This window comes from Phaenicophaeus curvirostris, chromosome Z (genome assembly GCF_032191515.1).
Source record: "Phaenicophaeus curvirostris isolate KB17595 chromosome Z, BPBGC_Pcur_1.0, whole genome shotgun sequence".
Lineage (NCBI taxonomy): Eukaryota > Metazoa > Chordata > Aves > Cuculiformes > Cuculidae > Phaenicophaeus > Phaenicophaeus curvirostris.
Genome location: NC_091431.1, coordinates 34,104,175 through 34,117,505, shown reverse-complemented (window position 1 = coordinate 34,117,505; position 13,331 = coordinate 34,104,175). Strand labels below are relative to the sequence as shown.

Here is a 13,331-nt window from a genome sequence, read left to right as displayed (position 1 = left end):
TTCCCAAGAACATTTGTGCAGAGGTGGTGATTTTTTGGTGACAGTGTGTCAGGTAGAAGTGGACATTTATATGTAAGTTAAAGTTGATAAAGATTTGACGTTAATATTTACATAGCAGAGACTTGGCTCATTCAATTCCTAAGGCTGAAACGATTCCTTTGTATACCACTTTTGACAATTAACTGAATAGCTTTGTTACGTTATACTTTGCTTAAGCTTTCTAAAACTACACAATCTGTTATAATTGTTTTTTTCTCCTCCTTTCCTCTTATCTTTTCTCTTTTCTGTGCAGGTGATTTCTATTCACTCCTTTCCAAGCTGCTAGGAGAAAGGGAAGACATGCATGTGCATAAGCATAACCCTACAGAAAAGGCAGAATCAGATCTTTTAGCTGAGATTGCTAATGTAGTCCAAAAGAAGGATCTTGGCAGAGAGATCACGTATTATGATGAGAGGGACAATGCTATTCTTGTCAGAGACAGAATTCACAAATTTCACAGACTAGAGTCTACTTTGAGACCACCAGAGAGCAGACATTTCTCTTTACAACAGCCTAAACATGGTGAGGGAAGCTGGGAAAAAGAACATACAGGAGGTGGGTTAGGGGTTAATTTTATACAGTGAAATGCATTGTAAGAGCTGTGATCCACATTAGCAAAATCTGAAGGGAATACTAGTTGATGCTTGGAAGTATTTTACGTAACAATTTTCCTAATAGTGGAAATCTTCTCCCTCTATTTTAGGAATATTTCAGTGAAGTTCTTCCCTCCTCCATGTGTAAAGAAAGAATGTATACCAATAACACAATACCAGTATTTTTTAAACATAGGGTAGTTTTTCTAATTTGAAGGTTATTACTTAATGACTTGATGTCAATTATGCTAAAAGAAAGTTAACATAAGATATAGTAGTCTGCGAAGTGAAGAATTTTCTTAGCACAAGTAACTACTGTAAAATGGTCACTGGGGTAAACATTTTGAATTTTCTGATTAGCCTGTTTTGTCAGATAAAAAATATTATAAAGTTTATTGCTGTAATTCTATCAGATTTTTTTTCTTTCATTCAGAAAGAGTTATAGTTAATCCTGAAAAATTCTTTTGAAGTGAGATTTTCTGCATATTTATTTCAAGTTGGACTTGGCTGTCCATATATAGACAGGCTGATTATTATACTAAGATTATAGTTCATTCCCTTCAGGTTTCTATGACAGCAGAAACCAAGAAAGTATTGTGTTTGTCTTACTTGCATTTTGGTCTTTGTGGTATGGTTGTGCTTAGTCTTATACTTGCTAATGTGGAAAGCCAGATAACACAGCATGTGTCAAGTATCTCATAAAAGAAACTGGTATGTATGCATGCGAGTCATCTGTATGTGTAAACTGTAGCAGCGCATGCTTGCTTTTACGTTCCCATCAGCTAGCCTGGTGTTTCCAAGTAGTGTTGTGAACAAATATGCATTATTCATCATCCATGTAATTTTTATTTCAGTTCAAAATGTTAATGCATATTGTCTCCACTTATATGAGATTCTGTTATAGTATTTAAATTCAGCAAAATTCTGGGTTTGTATTTAACGGAAAACTTTCCAGTATTTTGTTGGATGAGGTCTTTCCAATGTTATGTTATGCTAGTCAGTTAAGTGAGAGCCTGTCAAGATATTGGCATAAGCATAAAATTCAGATGGGATGTTAATGTGTGCCTGACATAAATGAAAATCATAAATCCATAAGCAATACTGGAATTGAATGCTTGAAGGAGGAGTGTGTAGTGTTTCTGCAAAACAAGTTGGTTCTGTTCAGACCAATAGGATTTAGTGTGTTAAGGGGAAAAAAGACTTTTCCCTTCTGTTCTAACTGATCCAGAGAAGGGAGTGTCAGTGAAATGAATAAATGGCTTAGCTGGCACACCATGTGGCCTGAAATCTGACTACAGAAAGCATTTCCTCAGCTACTCTAGAAGCTATATATTCATTTTGGGGAATTTTATTGATGGAGGACCAGTTAATAAATGCGCTCTGAAATTATGTAATTTTGAGTCACAGCAAAAGGAAAAACTGAAATTATCTTACTTAGCATTGATTTTATTTTTTTTTCATGTTTGTAATACTGCTAACTACAGAAGTCCTGAACTGCAGAAGCTTTTATCATCTTGTTTTGGTAAAACAGCTTTTATAAGTAAAGTATTAAAGTACATGTTTAGTTTCTAGTTTGTGTTAGAAGAACAGAACCTTCCACAATGGAGTTCTCCTCTTCAGAAGAAGTGAGACATAATGTGTTTTAACTTGTCTTGATTTAAATAAAAAATTTGTACTGTACTATATTGAATTTTAAAATATCTCAGAATTTCTTAGGAAAATACTCTGGTTGCTGTTAAATTAACTTCATTTAACTGTTTAAAGATTACTGGAGTTAAGGTAATATTTTAAGTCTTGCAAATATTCCAGTTTTAAACATGTAACTGATCTGAAATAGCAAGTGATCCTGCTGCTCTTCTGCAATGTTTTTGTCTTATTACTCTGAGACTGGTCACTAATCAGTCAGGTTTTTCAACTTGACTACAACCAGTACCTTCTAATAAAGGCTAACAGTGTAATTTTCTAATTTTTAAAACTCCTTTTTGCAGTGCTTATATTTGTCAAGGTTTAAGTGACTACTCTGGTAACAGGGAGTAAATTCAACACAACTAAAATTTTTAATGATAAAGGCTAGCTAGTGAGACAATCCGGATTTTCTGGACAGCAAATTACAGTTTTGCAAATAAATAAGGCTTTGTTCTTTAACTTAATTAGGGGCTGATTTCCTTGTTCTAAATCTGTGTAATTCTTTATGGTTTTATTCATGAAAGGAATTAGTCTGGACTGCAAGGTGGGAGATCTGGTTTAGAAATCTCATTTATAAAAAAACCTGGTGCTTATATGTTTTTTGAAAAAGTAATCATAAATTATTCTAATGGGAAAAATAATTTTCTTTGGTTTCACGTGTAACTGTTCCAAAGAATACTTAGTTTTGTGTGGAATTAATAATCAGTGTTAGACAATTGAAGTTAAAAATCTAGTAAACAAGTTTTTGTAAAAAGTAGGTTGCCTTAAGAGAAACCTGTATCAAAGGACTTGCAGTATGAGACTTCAGGAGGGAAAAAAAAATATAAAAATAATAAGCCAGTTTTGGAAAAGTGTGAGACAATCTAAAGATTGTGTAGAGGCTGGAGTTCTTGTGTGTAGACTATATTTCACTGTATTGTTTTGATCTATCAGAATTCTTTTAGTCCATTATGTAAAAATATAAACATTTTGTATTTCATAGTTCATGCCTTTTGAGAAACTGCATTTTAAAAATGCCAAGGGTACTGCAACATTAAATGTGCAAGTTAACTTAGACCAATATGGAATGAGCGAGTGAGGAAGCAGATACTGGATTTCCATCCTTTTATTCCTTTCAAAATGCTAACGTCTGTGATTATACCTGGTGCTGCACTCGCTGTTGCCAACTGAATTGCACAGAAGTAAGAATATGTGTAGGGTTTTTTTTAACAGCTTGAAACTTTTGTTCAGTTAAAATTGCTACACAGGAATTTCTTGGTTTTGGATTTGCTGCAGTTGTTGAGTGCCTTAGGTTTTCCTTAGAAGAGCACTAGGCTAATAGAGACCTACCTGCTCTAGCTTTGGTATAAAACTAAAATGTAAAATATCTCCTAGCCTCTAGTAGGTTTTCAACAGTGTTTTTCTGCTATGTAGATGGTAGAAAATTATTTTCCCTCTACCTTATCCTTATAAGTGAAATGGAAGGGGTGGGTGTGCTTATCAGAACACCTGGGTTGCACAGGTCACTGGAAGATTTAGGGCATTTTTTTCTTTCCTCATTTTTCCTTTCATTAGAAGATCACTTCCAGCTGAACTCCCTCAGATTCTTTGGGAGCTATGTGTTAAAGTCTGTGATCTACCTTCTTTCAAAGCACTGATGCCCTGGCAATTTGTGCATAGGGATATGCATTTCACTTAGCTAGATGACACCTCGATAACTGGATTTTAGGAGCGCTTCAAAACATAGAAAATTCGGGTGAACTGAGCGTTGCAAAGTACACTAGTGATACTATCAAACACATTGCATACTAGTGAAACAGCTTTAGTTTCACATAACTGGAAAGCAATATGCTTTCTATTCACCTTCAGTTTAGCCATAGATACCTACATAAAAAGTCTACGTCTTAGAAGTACCTGAATTATGCTGAATAAATTACTTGCAGAAGGGAAGGAGCAATAGATTTCCTAACATGTAGAAGGCATTTTAGGTTATTTCTTTTTTTTTTTTTTAAATCAGAATTAGTGCCATTTTTCTTGCCATTCCATTTTTTTGCTTTTGGGGATATTATTTAATTGTTTCTTGATACTGCCAGAGTAACACAGACCAACTTTTTCCAAAGAGCATTTAAGCAGTCTGTTTATAAGAAATTAATCCTTTTATACAATGCTTTGCAACTTTTTCAAATTTGGGGCTGTTTATGCCTTTAATTAGTGTTTATTTTTACATAAAACAGAGATTGAAGTAAACATATTTTTGTATTTTTAATTGTAACTTTAAGTTGAAGCCACATTTGCTTCCTTTAATTGAGGAGTTTTACAACTTAAGGCAAATATCAGAGGTATCTTGACATTTTAGTGTTGTTTCACAGCACTTCTATGGTGTTGATTTAGTGTGAAAGTCAGATTTGTGTTAAAAAAAAAATCTATTGAATATGTATTCTTGAAAACAGCATGCATGGCATAAAAAATGACAGATATTATAACGTTTTTCATCTCTCTCAGATTTACACATCTATTTCCTATTCATGCCTATAATATTTACATTAGGATATGAACACTATTCAGCACTAATGCATATGCTGGCTGTAAGAAACATCACAGGCAAACTTCATGGAATAACTGTTTTGTTTACTTTTCCTTGCTGTTTTTATTCTTTCCTCATATTTTTTTTTCTTAGTGTTAGAAGTTTTTTGGGAAAAGAGTCTTTAATTAGCCACTTCTGATATGTAGTTGGTTTAGTGATTCATTGTCTTTGTTACACATTTTTTAATAAAACACTGATATGTTAGTATTTAAATTTGGTTGCTGATTTTTGGGTAGTAGTAGTTGTATGTTTCTGTACTCCTTCAAGGTGGAAGGTACTCACAGGTCTCCTAAAAGTTATAGTGTACCTGTATCCTTATATGATAGAGAAAAGAATGGAGTCAATAACAGTTTTGAAGTTTCTGTCGTCCTGTATATAACGGGATACCAGTGCTTGTGCATGCTTTACTTTTAAAAAAAACCTGTGCTTGGAATTAAATTGCAATGCATTATTGGAAATACTGCATGCAAGAAAATGTTGCTGTAATTCCCAACAGTCTATAGCAAAAGCCAGTTAACTATGTAATTTGTAAATATGCTACATGAATGTTTGTCTTCTGTTTGTTTCTTTGGTCAGATTTCCATATAGAAGAGGTTGTGGAGTGGCCTGGGTTAGACCTGAAACTAGGTCAAGTTTCTGGGTTGGCTCTGGACCTTGAAAAAAACCTGGTTATCTTCCACAGAGGTGATCATGTTTGGGATGAAAAGTAAGTAGATAATCTGCCAAATGGCATGTTAGGAGGTCAAATTGGTGCGTGGTGTTTGTATATCTTCTCGAGGAGAGAAAAGATAGATAGCAGTTCCTTGTCCATTTAAAATTCAGGGTTTTGCCTGAAACTGCCTTCAGGAGACTCAGAATGGATGTGGTGACTGACAGTCTTAAGGTGATGGGTTTAGTAGGTCTTTAGACAGTAAGACTGTGTCTCCGCAGCAAAAGAACATAGTACATTAAGGTCCTTAAACTATATAACTGTGTTAGTATGATATTCATTGAAATTAATTACACCTGCTTCTCTATGCTTTTTAGCAGGAGTATGAGCCTGGGAGCATGGTGGTTTGGTATGATATACCTGCTGCAATGTATCCTAATTCTTTTTTGTCTTTATGACTGAACAAAATTTGATTGTTATAAAGCATTCTCTCAAAACAGGCTTTGTTGTACTTATTTGATAAGATTTTCTGCATTTAGTGTCATTCAAAACAAACAAACAAACAAACAAAAATGTCCAAACTTCATAGTGGCCATTTTTCCAGTGCTTGTAAAGTAATATACTCCATGATATATTATTTTAAGAATAGAACATTCCAAATAAAGTATAGTGTCCTTATGTTTTTGAGCTTTTGAGTGTGTCTAACTGTTTAAGTGGACACGTTGGAAAAAAAAAATCCATGAAATTGTAACGTAACACTGGAGACAGAGAGTATTAACCTGTAGTACTTATGTGCTTTTATAATCTTCTTTCTAAGCTTCTGTTCTCCACATATGTAATTATAAGAATAAACAGTAGGGGTTTTTTTCCACTCCTGATGAATTCATCTTAAGATAACAGTTTCTGAAAATTAGAAGGGACAGTTTTTCTCAATCTTATAATAACAAATTATGCTAAGAATACTGTTTTATGGAGGAAAATAATTTTTTGTGCATTTAGCTAAATAACATAATGTGGAAGATAAGGTCATCATTTATGTCTCATGCTTTGTATCAGTCTGACGTGTATATAAATATAGACTGTGAAATTTGAAAGGATGACGCATGCTGTAACTTGTATTACTCAGGCTTCCAGTAAAAGCTGGCATTGGGTTTTTTCATCCTCCTACACATGAACATAAGTGCTGTTATTTCTGTCATTGAAGAAAAATTGAAAAAAATACTTGCAAATGGACTGACAGTTGTATATATTTCCTACTTCTGAAATTTGTATTCATGAGTGCCTGGCATCTGAGATACACCCACAGCCTAGAGCATGAATCTGGAGTGGGAGACTAAGCAGTATTTGGAGAGTCTGCAAATTTTAAAGAAAACAAACAAAATCAGTGTTCCCTAAAACAGCAAGTGAGCATAGTGCTCATAATGCCATGGTGAGACACAGATTGAACTTCAGCTTACTATGGTGTGGGTGTGTAAGATCAGAGCTGAAACTAGAAGTTGTGACATATGCAGTGTTTTTTAATTGTGCTTTGATGACAAACTGCAGAACCTATTAGAAAACCATCCTGCATAGGAGTGTGTCATATAATAAGTGTTGAGGGCTTTTATTTGGTTGATTTTGGTCTTGTTTCTTTTAAGCTTATGTCCTCATTTATCACTTGAAACCAAGGAACATTGAGTACTTGGGAAACTAGTCTCAGACCCTGGGAAGGAAAGAGCAACAGTGATTTTCTAGCACAGCAGGCTTCCTCCTAGAAGACAATATTTGACAGGGAGAAGATGCATGGAAGATCACTCCTATAAGCTGATTTCAAAGTTCACTAAGATTCCTTAGCATAAAATACCATACAATCTCTGATTTACACTAAAAGCACTCAGTTCCCAGAAGAGCTGGGTAGTTGTTAGACAGGGAATACATAGAAGTCTGGACAGCACTGTCACCAAAAAAAACCCCAAAAATCAGAATAAGGAAAGCTGATTTTTTTTTTTTTTTTAAGTTGTCTAGTTAGTCAATTCTCCACAGATATACTCTTGTTTTTTGAGTGGATTTTTTTTGTACAGTATTTATTATCGCTAAGATTCTTTTCTGTTATTAGCTGTGGTGATTAATAATAACATTAGTTCAGACTGTCCAGTGTTGGTTCTCCAGCTGTGGTCATCCATACCTAGATCAAGTCCTTACAAGTATTACATTGGTTTTTGAATAAAACTGCTGAAAACCAAGAGAACTTGTTATGGAAGATTGCTGGCAGTAATGGTAAAGAAATAAACACTTGTTGTGAACCATAGTCAAACAAGCAGATCATGTCAAGTCTATATCAGTAGGCCATTGTGTGCCACTACTATTTACCCTACATCTCTCTATAGCATCGTGACAGAGCGTTTAGGAAGACTCAGAGAGTTTTAGTAACTCTCTTTTTGCTTAGCCGTGCACAGTGAAAAGCATTTGCTGATTTCTATCAGAAATTAGTTACAGATAGTTACCATGTATAATGGCAGTATCGAAATATTATTTTTTAGTCAGTTCGTGCTGAATCTTAAGCACATTTTGTCATAGATTTTCCTGCTTATATATGAAGCCACTGCTTTTCCACATTGAAAATTCTAGACATGTAACTATTTAATGTTATGAAAAGGTGAGGCTGCTAGACTATACAATGTAAAGTAAAGTTTTGATAGCTTTATTCATAGCCTTCTCAGTGACTATGAAGTATATTCTTTTTTACCAAGTTGCATTGATCATAGCCGGATTTCTCTGGGGATTAACAAACAGATTTAAAAATACAAGGTAGGAGGGGTAGAGCATGTCTTGTATCCACATGTTTTTCATTCAAGTCAAATGCTGTTTTCTAACTTTTATACTGTATATGCCTTCATCAAATCCTGAACTTAGATTTCAACAACTTAGAGTAATAGCCAGCTTCTCCACAAGGGTACAGACAGCAGTATTTTTTTTATTCTTTAAGCATATGATTTTATGCAGAGTAAATGTGTTCTGGAAAGTTGATCTGCTTCTTAATGCCTGAAGTAATGACATGTTTAAAATTGTTTATTAAAACATTCCACGTACCGTGAAAATTGAATGTCGAGTTATAGGGTTAGGAAAAATACATATCATATTGTATAGTCTCCTGCAAGCACACTCTGAAAGGGATAAGAACGTGAATTGCTGAATCTTACAGTGGTAAATTTTGTATAAATATCTAAATATAAAATTGTGTTGGAAAAAAAATTTAAAAAAGACACTCTAGCATGCATACAATACCTTAGACAGCATGAAGTACACCTGTTCATACTGTCAATTATGCCCTGGTTATTAGCTATATTTTTACTTATACTGTATTGCTTGATTTCCCATTTCTGATTTGCCACAGCAAAGAAAAGAAAAAAAAGAAAAAAAAAGAGGTTTTTTTTCTTCCTTTAGGATTGTCTTAATTGTTGCTGTGTTGATTTAGAACTCCTTTAGTTTGGAAGTCATAACCTCAGTAGGAAATGCAGGCATCTAACACTGTTACTCTTACAATCGCACAGTAACGTAATAAGGTTTACTTAAAGAAAAAAAGAAGCCAGTAAGCTCACACTGTAATTAAATTACAAAACTCAGTTTAAATTGTGTGTGTGTTGTTCTTCAGTGGAATCTTCTAAAGCTGACTTTCTGTTCCAATCTTTCTGTGTAGTTCTTTTGACAGCAAATTTGTTTATCAGCAAAGAGGACTTGGACCAATTGAACAGAACACAATTCTTGTCCTGAATCCAAGTAATGCAAAACTCCTTCATTCCATGGGCAAAAGACTGTAAGTTATTTTTGCTTTTATCAGTAGAACTAGCATTTTTGCATATTTTACTCCCAAAAGCCCCCAAACCCATTTTCACCTGTCTTGTGTGATTGTAGCCTCTGGATTTATCTAAATTAATAAAAATTACAAGATCAACAACAAATAGAAATGATTTGCCATCTTTACCGTCTCTGCAAAGAGCTTATGGGTGTAGTGTATTGTCCTTAAACATACTAAATATTAGCCTGAGTGTGATACCGGAGATAACTTAATTTCAGAGCTGAGATACTACTGTCAAGAAAATTCTATTCTGTGAAATTATCTTTTTTATAAAATAGTACAGGTAGTTAGTATGTAAAGCATTTGCTAATCTGTAGATAAAAAGTGAAACACTCACATCTACATCATTCTACCTGAAAGGTGTTTTTAACTTGTTCCTTTTACATTTATGCTTACAGATTTTATTTACCACATGGTTTGAGTATAGATAAAAATGGTTACTACTGGGTCACTGATGTAGCTCTCCATCAGGTATGTTTTTGCGTACAGAAATTGATCCTTGTGGCCTTCATGGAACATAGTTGTGTTGAGTAATTTGCAACATGCATACAGTATTCAGAAATGAAAGTGTCTGGTTTAAAACAATGATTCTTTTGAAAAAGAATAATTTTTTTTCTGCTGTGTCTTAGTTCATCAGTTCTCCTATGTACTTAAGCTCATAATGTGTAACTAACTTGTTTGTTGTAATCACAGGAAATTTATATTTCATGCAGAAATTTCCTAGAATCAGCACTGTTGAAAGAGTGGCAGTAGATGTCATAGTCAATATATTAAGGCTGTTTTTGGTGTGTACAATTATTTTACACATAGTAATAGATATTTTTCCATAGGGAGTCATCCCTCTTATATTTCACCTTTCATAACTGAAATCTCGTCTCTTTTCCAATTGAATGAAAACAAGGTTTTCAAACTGGGAGCAGATGTCAAAGAACCATTACTGATCTTAGGAATGGCCTTGCAACCGGGCAGTGACAAAAATCATTTCTGTCAACCAACTGACGTGGCTGTGGATCCAATCACTGGCAGTATTTATGTCTCTGATGGCTACTGTAACAGTCGAGTCATTCAGTTCTCTCCAAATGGATTGTACATGATGCAGTGGGGAGAAGGTACAGGTTAGAGCTCTTAGTACTTTATCTGTACTGCTGCTTTCATGAACTCGTCATGAACCGTGAGATTGCTGATGTTCTTATTACTTCTATTTATAAATTTCTATTACCAAAATACCTTCCAGGCCCTAGTAGAATTTCAGCCTTGTCGTTGCATTCCACTTTCCTCTCTTCTGTTTGTACAGCTACTTGTAGTAGTTACGTAGTCACTGAAAAATTTAAAAAAGGGATTTTGTTAGCATGCTTTCAGTAAAGGTATTGGTTATCATTAAAACATTCTGATGCAAAAAACTTTCTTTCTTCTTAAACATTTGTTCACGTAGTTTAAGTCTTTACCATTTTTACAGGATTTACGCCAACATTCTATCTTTTTTATGTTTGGTGAGTAATAACATTTCTGCCTAGCTCAGATTTATGTTCACAAATTAATAAATTCTGGATTTACAAAGTCAACACAAAAGAATACCACGGTTTACTTACCTAAATGAGTAAACCTTGCTAGCTACCAAGCTGACTTTATAGTTTTCCCAATGCTATAGTGTGTTATGTGACATATTGCTGTTTGTAAGCAAAACCGGTGGTTTCCGTGTGTATTTTTAACACAAACCTGGATATTTTGTGTTGCAGAGACATCTTTAGGCAGAGCCAGACCTGGACAGTTTCATATCCCTCACAGCTTAGCCCTGATCCCTGACTTCAGCGAGCTATGTGTTGCAGACAGGGAAAATGGTCGAATTCAGTGCTTCAGATTAGGGACCGGGGAGTTCGTAAGAGAGATCAAGCACAAATCATTTGGAAGAGAGTTGTTTGCAGTTTCATATGTTCCAGGTAATCTTTTTGCCTGTTCTTCCTATTTCGTTTTCTATGCCACTGTGTCACAGGACAGTGTTACTTCATGAAGAGTGCTATTAGGTTATCTAACGCCAAATATTTATTCTCTTTCAAAGTAGAGCTGATGTAATGGAAAATTTTAGAGCTATCCTTTTTTCCTATTTGCAGGATGAGGGAAGCTTGTAAATAATCTCTGCTTCTGAGAAATGACTGATTAGACTCTGTAAATGCAATGTCAACAAGTAGATGACGTTTGCTTGCTAGTGATTGCACTGTCAGTAATTGGTTAGTAATTATGTTTTAAAATGCTCATTTCAAGCTCCATTGAAGAAAGCCAGATAAAGAGCTTTCAGTCTATCTAGCAAAGTTTTGGGTTTCATAAAACAAAAGAAAAAATCTGAAAGCATATGGTTTGAAATAGTTGTGTTCTTTAATAGCACAATCTGGTTTAAAAATTACTGTATTATGTTTTGGGATTAGATTTCTAATACCAATACTGGCAGTAATGTAAATGTTAAGAACTGTACAAGGAATGTCAATCTTCTGACTCTGTAGTTGCTATCAAATTTAATATTGGGGTTATGTCTCTTGGATCTGCCAAGAACATAGGAAAGCTGTAATGGATGACATACTTGATACCTACAGCCCAATGCTCTGTCTGACACTGGCATTGAGAGGCACTCAATGGGGAATGTGTAAGCCTGGCTGCATTTTCTGATCTGTTCCTCTCCTCCTTGCCATGCATCCACAAGCACTTTATTTAAGGGTGTTAGGAAATAGCTCCTGACCTCTTCTTCACATTGTCTTTCTATAAACCTGTTGCCTGTGAGATTTCCTAATCCCACTTCGAAGTGGCCTGTAGTGTCTGCCTCCTTGACCTCCTGCATTTACAGACTCCAGAAGTTCACTACCATTTTTTTTGTTTTAATTTAAAAATGTAACTTAGTTTCATTGAGGGCTTCTCAGTCCCCATATTTTGGAAGTTGGTGAGAAACCACAGAACCTCAGCCAGTTTAGTCTTTCTCTGTAAGCCATTTAATTGCTTCATCCCCTTGACTATTATAGTTGCCTTTTCTTCTAGCATCTTTAACTTTATTAGGACTTTCTTGAGATGCAGAGTAAAACAGCACTTATTACTCAAGATGCAGACATGCTGAGCTTCTGCATAGTTGCATAACTATCCCCTCCATCCCCAATTCTCTTCTTGATGATGCCCAACACTCTGTTGAGATTTTGGCTGCCACTGTACATGGAGCCAAAGATTTCAGGTACCTGTCAGTGATGGCTCAGTAATGTCTTCCCTGAGTTGTAGCTGCCAGTTTCAAGCTAGATATCACATAGGCATGATCTAGGTTACTTTATTGCAGAAGCATCGCTCTACGTTTGTATTTGATAAAGCTCTGATGCCACCTGTTTAACAACTAATTTACTCTTACGAAGAGTTTTTCTTGACTTTCTCAGTATCATCAGACTTTTGGCTACTCTGCAGAACTCAGTACTTTCCTCAGACTGGGACATGTCACTATTCACCCTGTTCTTCAGGTCACTGATGAAGACTATTGAAATTGTTTCTGGCTCTGATCCCTGCAGAATCACCCTACGCTCTGATTTCTCTATCTTGAAAAATCAGAGGCTTTGCCCTCAAGCTCTGCTCTTTGCTTCCTGTTCATTAATAGATCTTTTATTTGGCCCTGTGACAACTCACATGCTGTAATCACCTCTGATGCACTACCATTTCAAAAACTTTCTGAAAATCCAAATATGTCTACAAAATCTCATCTATCTGCATGCTTTTTTTTTTTTTTCCTGTTAGGAGGTGAGGCACAACTTGCCCTTTGAGAAGCCATACTAACTTGTTTCCAACAGGCTACATTTCTTATTCTTCATTATGGATTTTACGGTGTTACTGGGGGTGGAAGCCAGATGTGTTGAAGTGTGATTCCCAGGCACCCTTTTGAGCCCTTCTTGTAGATGGATGTTATTTTTGCAGTTTGCTAGTCTTCTGGAAGAGAGGCTTTTAGCAGT

The 13,331-nt window shown here is 35.1% G+C and overlaps 1 protein-coding gene across 7 annotated transcripts in view; it reads left to right on the top strand.

Moving 5' to 3' along the window:
* Positions 1-13,331, top strand: part of PAM (peptidylglycine alpha-amidating monooxygenase) — a 115,928-nt gene that overhangs the window by 93,337 nt on the left and 9,260 nt on the right. For 3 of the 7 annotated variants that reach the window (XM_069880418.1, XM_069880416.1, XM_069880414.1), the window contains exons 15-20: positions 293-595; positions 5,459-5,588; positions 9,208-9,324; positions 9,765-9,837; positions 10,268-10,481; positions 11,103-11,303. In XM_069880418.1, the coding sequence (XP_069736519.1) occupies positions 293-595; positions 5,459-5,588; positions 9,208-9,324; positions 9,765-9,837; positions 10,268-10,481; positions 11,103-11,303 (1,038 nt within the window). The remainder of the gene's footprint in view (positions 1-292; positions 596-5,458; positions 5,589-9,207; positions 9,325-9,764; positions 9,838-10,267; positions 10,482-11,102; positions 11,304-13,331) is intronic. The other 4 variants (XM_069880419.1, XM_069880415.1, XM_069880421.1 and 1 more) reach the window with 3 other exon arrangements.